Here is a 7,681-nt window from a genome sequence, read left to right as displayed (position 1 = left end):
CTTGCGATGACTGCAATGAGGGGCGGGCTTGCAAGGACGGCAAACGGGCAGTGTGCGCACACCGGCCCGTTCGTCAGTTGTCGAACAAGCAGGCCACTCACTCGCCGAGAATCGTACGATTCCCGGCGGGTTTTCCAGCCTGCTTGTTCGATTGAAGACGTGCGACCGTACAGTAGAAACGGTCGCACGCCTTCCATACACTGCACGATTCTCGTACGATCGCGTGCAGTGTATGGACACCTTTATTTAAGTGATTTCTTGATTGCGAACAGTTGTGGCAGTAATCAGGCCTGGGTGTGGCTAGAGAAATTGAACTCAGGTGTGATAAACCACAGTTAAGTTATGTTTTAACAGGGGGGGCAAACACTTTTTCATACAGGGCCATGTGGGTTTGGATTTTGTTTTCCCTTAATAATAAAAACCTTCCTTATGGAAGTTTTCCCTTTACCTGTTTCGGAGACAACTGTAAAAAGCTTGGATTTCCAATCACTTTCTGTCTCAGTGACAAAATGGTGAACAAAACAGCTTGAAATCGCCCCAGGGGTGACACACACACACAAACAAAACCTGACAGGATTTCTAACCATTCCCCTTTCACTTTCATCCAAAGCAAAAGGAACAAGTTTTAAGTTTAGATTTTAGACTTTAAATGCACAAATTGAATGCGATTTAAAAAAAAAAACTTTGTGAGAGCGAAAATATTAAAACTCCATACCAGGGACTCTATCGGGCACATTGGACAAGTAAAAATATTTTAACAGGAATACTCTGCTTTTTAATTAAGATTGGAGTTTTTACTTGAAAAAAACAATTTCTGATAAAAAATATAGCAATATTTTTATGGGCTAGCAAAAATATCTATGGACTTGTTTACAAAATCTCCCTACTATTCCTGTCTTTGGGTAAAATGACCCTCTATCTTTTCAGATCTGGAGTGGCACAGGGAAGGAATAGTAAACCCCACCTGTAGTGGTTTATCAAATTCCTGCATTTTGGCTTTCAGCAGCTCGTTCTCCCTCTGCAGCTCGTAGATGACATCCTGGCTTGGTCTCTTCTCGATCGCATTCTTTAATTTCAGTGTCTGTTTCCGCTCCAATTTACAATCATCCTCAGCATTCATCAAGTTGTGCTTCAATTTTTCAATCTGAGTTCAAACAAAGATTAAAAAAGGACACTAGTTAATAGAAAAATACACCTGTTGCCAGGAAGATCAAGCCAGCTGTATAGCAGAAGTTAAGCACGAGAACCTTCATGTGCGTATGCATAGTTCTGCTAATAGGATTGTGCATAGCCATACATCTGTTTGCAGGTGCGTCCGTGTGCATGCACGTTCATTGCGAATTGTGGCACCAGGCACGCTATTTAAGGCTGAGACTTGCAGGACTCCAGTGCTAAAAGACCTTTAGCTGTACTTGATCCTGCATTTGATTCTGATCCTCTATTACCGACCCAGCTTGTCCCCTGACTCTTCTGTGGCTCTCCTCGATTGCGGTTCGTTTCTGTATTGACTTTAGCTTGCTTCCTGACTACGTTTATTCACTGCCACTTTGCACCTCGCTGTCTACAAGTTGCTCAGCCAGCCTGTACTGTGTTGCCACCAAGTTGCTGACTCTGGCCTGCACCTAAACTATTCTCATTAGTGACCTGCACCACCTGTTGCCTCCTGCCAAGAGAAGACTCTGTGTTCTCAAGTTTCCGTAACACCAGAGATATTACCCACCAGTACTTGTGCCACTTCTCTGTCCCTGCACTCTCTGTCCCACTAATAGGGGTGCTTGCAGTGGAGCAATAAAAGAGGCCATCCTTGTCATCTCAGGCTCCCATAAAAAGATACATAACATTATTTCTCAACCACTTGGAGCCTGAAAGGGGGATGCTAAATTGGAGGACCTCAGCCAGCAGATTGCTGCCCTATCACAGGCTGTCAAGGGTCTGCACGAAAAATATTTCCAGCTTGAAGGCTGGTGAGAATTCTTCTCACAGCCGTCACCTGCTACACCAGCTCCACCTCCCCTATCTACATCTGCTGCAGAAGCTCCAGTTCCAGTAGATGCATTTGTGATGCCACCACCCAAGCCTCACGTACCTACTCCAGAAAGATTAACTGGGGGCCGAGGCAAGTTCTATGGTTTTCAGAATGCATGTCAACTTTACTTCATGCTGCAAATACGTACATTCTCATCAGAAACCACCAAGGTGGGCTTTGTGATTTGGCTACTAATGGGTGCACAACAGGCCTTGGCACACTGCCTTCTAGAGCAGAACAGCCTTCTTTTGAACTCCATGTCATCTCTTTTAATTCAGCTGCCAATGCTGAATTAACTTTGCATGCCCTTTACGAGGACTGAAGGCCAGTAGAAGATTACATAGCAGAATTCAGGAGGTGGAGCTCCAACACTGAATAGAATAATGCTGCGTTTTGTTGTCAGTTCAACTTTAACCTCAAGGATGAACTTGCCTGTGTTAGGGTACCTGAGTTGCTAGAGGGACTTATCAGATTATCCATTCAAATTGATTGTGGCCTGAGAGAGCGCAAGTCTGAAAAGTCCAGTCATTTCCCTACAACATGGATACTGGGTTAAACATCCTCTTCCCTCTTACAGCCGTTCCATCTCAAAATGCTCCTGCTGCTGACCTACCAGAACCTATGCAGTTGGAACTTCTACATTCACCACTACCCCCATAGCAGAAGTGACAATGGAAGCAACATCACCTCTGCCTGTACTGCAGTAGGGCTGCACACTATGTGTAAAATTGCTACAGGTCCCTCAACTCATATTGCCCCGTTTCCCTACAGCTGCCAGAAGGAGTACTCCGAACCCAAGCCATCAATGACTCTGGTGCCTGTAGTTGCTTCATCAATCACCACTTCGCACAATAGCATCGCATTCCCCTACAGACCAAGTCTCAAAGACTCTCTGTCCACCTGGCTGATGGTACGAACATAAAATCTTGTCTCGTCACTCACGAAACATCTCCCATATCTGTTATTCTTATGCCTGGTCATAAAGAACTTCTTTTCAACTAGATGTTATTGCATTCCCCGTTTCCTGTCATTCTGGTTATGCCCTGGTTGCAAAGCTCACAATCCACAGATTAACTGGACTGCGGGCAAGGTGGTGATCCACTCTGCTCATTGTTTACAGAATTGTCTCATCCTGTTGCTGAGCCATCTGTGTCCCTATGTCATCTGAATACCAATTCTGACCTGAGCCAAATAGTTCCAAAGACCCATTATGACTTTTTGGATGTGTTAGACAAGCAGGACTCTGATACTCTCCCCCCTCACAGGACATATCCTATTGAACTTCTGCCAGGGGAAGAAATCCAATTTTGACAGATTTTTCCACTCTTAGAACAAGAACTTGAGGCTTTGCAGAAGTAGGTCGTCGAAAATTTTAAAAAATATATTCTTCCATCAACTTCCCCAGCTGGGGCTGGAATATTTTTTGTGGATCACACCTTCCAGCTATGTGTGGACTATATAGACTTGAATTGGATCACCATTAAGAACCTTAATCCCCTTCCTCTGGGTCCAGAATTATTTCAGAGACTCCCTTCAGCAGCCATTTTTACAAAGATCGATCAGGAGGGTGATGAATGGAAAATAGGCTTCTGTACATGCTTTTGCCATGTACCTTGTTATGCCATTCGTTCTTTGCAATATGCACCTAATGCTTTTCGGCATTGTGTTAACTACATTTTTCACGACTTTCTAGATTTGTTTTTGATAGTATATTTTGATGACATTCATCTTCCCCGGAATAGCATTGCAAGCATGTAAAACATGTTCTTGCCAGACTTAAAGTGACACTAAACTTAGAAGGTAAATCTTAAAAATGCATTCTATAACAAAAATGTATCCTATTTGTGTATCACTCAGCTGTAGAGCCTCAAATAAAACAATTGGGGCTGACACTGTCTTTCCTTCTGGAGGGTGGCTACTTTTGTGCCCCATGGTCCCTGTGTGTGTGTTGTAAAGTGGCCACCACTACAAGCTCACTCCCGCGATGGACTACAATCTCAATAAAAATTGGTAAACTAAACATGAGATGGAGCAGTGGCTACTTGGAGCAGTGGCTACTTTACAACGCACACAGGGACCATGGGCAACAAAAGTAGCCACCATCCAGAAGGAATGACAGTGTCAGCACCAATTCAGAGATGATTTGAGGATCTACAGCCGAGTGATACACAAATAAGATACATTTTTGGTAATAGTTAAGGTACTTGAATGCATTTTTAACTCCTGAGTTTAGTGTCACTTAAAGCTACATGGACTATATGCTAAACCTGAGAAGTTTAATTTGAACAGCAGTTTATCTTGTTCCTGGGTCTTGCCATCTCCATTAGTGGAATGGCAATGGCCCCCCAAAAGGTGGCTGCCATCTTGGAGTGGCCACCCCCAGTGGATAAAAAAGGGGTACAGCATTTCGCTGGATGTAACAACTTCTACAGGAACATTTTTTAGCAGCCTTTTTTAGCAGCATTTAATTGCAATGGCCGGTTTCTTGGATGTGAGTGGCCATCAAAAGATGGCCTGTTAGCCCTGCCCTCTAGCGTACGTGAGCGGGGAAACTGCCAGGACCAGCACGGTGGCTCTGTGACAGGGAATCAGAGGGAGATCGGTACACGATCTCCTCTCCGGTGTCAGAATGCGGAAGTGATGTATATTACATCACTTCCCAATTCTGCTTTCACTCTCCAGCTTCAGTACCTATCAGGGGAATTCCATCGGCAGCAGAAACAACATGCATCTTCTTCTGCAAGATAGTCTATAAAATAGAAAAATGCATGCTGGAAAAACCCCAAAAACGATCATTCTTTTTTTTCAAATACTGTCATCATTGGTCACATCTGCTGTTAAAAATGTTCTATGTAAAAATATTGCAGTGAGTGAATAACCGAATGCCGCCCAGCCGCATTCGGCTCGGCTATTCTGCTCGGTACCACAGGAGAAAATCTGTAAAATTTACAATAGAAAATCTGTAAAAAAACTTAGAAAATGATTGGGCGGAGCTAGCAGTGACAGTTCACGGCTGGCTCCGCTCAGTTGTCAGTAGCAGGCTTTTGGCTGGCCTATGGCCAGCCGTTTGGCCAGCTTCAGCTTTCACCTCGGCTCAGTCAAGCCGAAGCATATGCTATGGCTGATCCTTCGGCTAACTTTGTGAATAACCGCCACTAGTCTTACAATATGCAATGTATACAGTTCGTTTTTAATTGTTTGCTTTTTCTTTCATTATGGGTGTAAGTGGGGGCCTCACTTTTGAGTTTCGCCTAAGGCCTCACAAAGTCTAGAGCCGCCTCTGAGTCTAAACTTCATTTCCCACAATAAGGCATGCCAAGAAGCAATGGCTAAGGCACAGAGAGGCAACAAGAGGGCCTTTGACAAGAGGAGAGTTGGATCTGAAGCCTTGAAATTATCACTGCTAGTCAACAATCAACCTGAAACTAGCCTGAAAACCTTAAATTTGGACCCAAGTACATTGGTCTATTTCCAGTTGACAATAACATTAACACAGTCACATACAAACTAAAGGTTCCAGAGTCATTTAAGATCCACCCTGTATTTCATGTTTCCCTGCTAAAACGTGATGTGCCTGATCCATTTCTTAACTGTGGTTCAAGCCCTGCTGACCCTATGATCACCGATAAGGAAGAGGAATTCAAAGTTGAAACCATAATGGACTGCAGAAAATGCAGAGGTGAAATTCAATATTTAATTAAATTGAAAGGATATGGGCCAGAGGAAAACTCATGGGAATAAGGGACTAACGTGCATGCCAATAGACTGATGATGATGATTATTTTTATTATTATTCAGGATTTATATAGCCCAAAACAGTTTGTGGAGAGCTATAAGGAAGACATTAAATGTTACAATACCAATCAAGACAAGATGGTAAGAAGGGCCCTGCTCATGAGAGCTTACAATCTGATGCAAGCATTTCTCTGGGCACATCCTAAAAAGAGGAGCCAGATGGACATTTGGACGCTGCCCCTCTGGAAGGGGACAAAATTGTGGCACCAGGTGAGCTATTTAAGGCTAAGACCTGCAGGAGTCCAGTGTTAAGAGATCTTCAGCTGTACCCTGTGACCCGTGATACTACATCTTATTCTGATTTTCTCTTACCTACCTGGCATATCCCCCCAACTCTTCTGTGGCACTCCTCAGTTGTTGTTTGTTCCTTCGGCTTGTTTCCTGACTATATTTACTCACCACTTCATACCTTGCTCCTTGCAAGTTGTTGACCCGGCCTGTCTCTGACCCTTCTTCTGCCTACCATATTGGTACTATATTATCTGCAAGCTGCTTTCCCTGGCCTGTTCAACTCTCATCACGGATGACCTGCACCCAGTCGCCTCCAGACAACGGAGTTCTCAAGTTTCTGTGATTCAAGCGTTATCACTCACTAGTACTTGTGCCACTCCTTCATCCCTGCACTCTCTGTCCCACTACTTGGACTGAAGCAGTAACAGAGACTGCCCTCATCACCTCAGTTTCCCAAAGAGGTATGTGACATCTGTTAAGGGGACACAAATGACAAGCTGGTTCATATAAAAAAAAAAAGATAAGAAAATTAGCCCCATTACACGTTCTAACAATTTGGAAAATCTCTGCGAGCAATAACAACAGCATAGAACATTAAAAGTGCTTATTACGTGCCCCCAGGCTAGCCTTAAATAGCCTTATCCACAAGTGAGCATCCCAGTAGCTGGAATGATCCATGCCACTTGACTTTCTTTTAGTGTTGGGTAGAAACTTGTACTGCCTTTAACAAAAACAAAGATCTGCTGTATACTGGCCCATTATCTCTTACAGACCAGTAATTAAGTTAAAGTGACATTTAGAGCTTTAGATTGGCAGCAGGACTGTAGATAATAAACACATGAATTCTTGGCACAAAATGCATCTTGCATCTCCTCATAGTGTTGTTATGTCAGTCCTGCCCAAGTCTCCAATTCTGGGATACAGAACACCTCCAACCCTCCTCATCTCCATAACATATGGGTATACTGTAGTTCACAGTGGAGAACTGGACAGGGCTGACAATACTGATTATGATTTCAGTATAGCAGAGGCAGCTTACCAGATCTCTAAAGGAAGTTAGGAGCTCACTGAATTTCTGGCAGGATCATCAGGTATTTTTCTGTACTTGCAGGGAAATACAGCATTTGTGGATAAAACATGGGGAAATGCAGGCCCGGATTTCCCACAAGGCCACTGAGGCCCGGCCTCGGGGCGGCAGGGCACAGAGGGCGGCAGTGGTGTCCTTGTGGGGAAGTTGCCGGCGCCCACAATGAGGAAGTCGATTGTTCGTTTACATCTTACATCTTGGCGCTGTAGCCGAGATGACATGTAAAAAGTCTGCAGCCGGCCGGTCCGTCCTCATCGCCCCACCCCTGCACTTACCTCTCTCCTCCGGTTCCGTCCTCCGGCGCCGAGTCTCTCCTCACTGCAGGTAGCAGAGCGGCAGGGTTAAAAGTAAAAGTAACCCTGCCGCTCTGTGTAGACTGTAGACAGTGAGGGGAGAGCTGTGCTCTTCCTCTCTCACCTGTCACAGGAGTTCCAGCACAGTGTTGTGCTAGAATTCCTGTATTGGAGGTGACAGGGTCAATAAGGAGAACCTGTCACCTCCAATTGCTATCACACAGGGGCTTGTTATCTCCTGTGTGATAG

At 44.5% G+C, this 7,681-nt stretch overlaps 1 protein-coding gene across 1 annotated transcript in view; it reads right to left on the bottom strand.

Moving 5' to 3' along the window:
* CARD9 (caspase recruitment domain family member 9) overlaps positions 1 to 7,681 on the bottom strand; it is a 43,333-nt gene that overhangs the window by 13,943 nt on the left and 21,709 nt on the right. The window contains exon 5 of the mRNA XM_018564064.1: positions 965 to 1,144. Coding sequence (XP_018419566.1) covers positions 965 to 1,144 — 180 coding nt within the window. The remainder of the gene's footprint in view (positions 1 to 964; positions 1,145 to 7,681) is intronic.

Source organism: Nanorana parkeri, unplaced genomic scaffold (assembly GCF_000935625.1).
Source record: "Nanorana parkeri isolate BGI_ZX_2015 unplaced genomic scaffold, ASM93562v1 scaffold719, whole genome shotgun sequence".
Taxonomy (NCBI): Eukaryota; Metazoa; Chordata; class Amphibia; order Anura; family Dicroglossidae; genus Nanorana; species Nanorana parkeri.
Note: the sequence above shows the minus strand (reverse complement) of the source record. Positions and strands in the feature narration are given on the sequence as shown.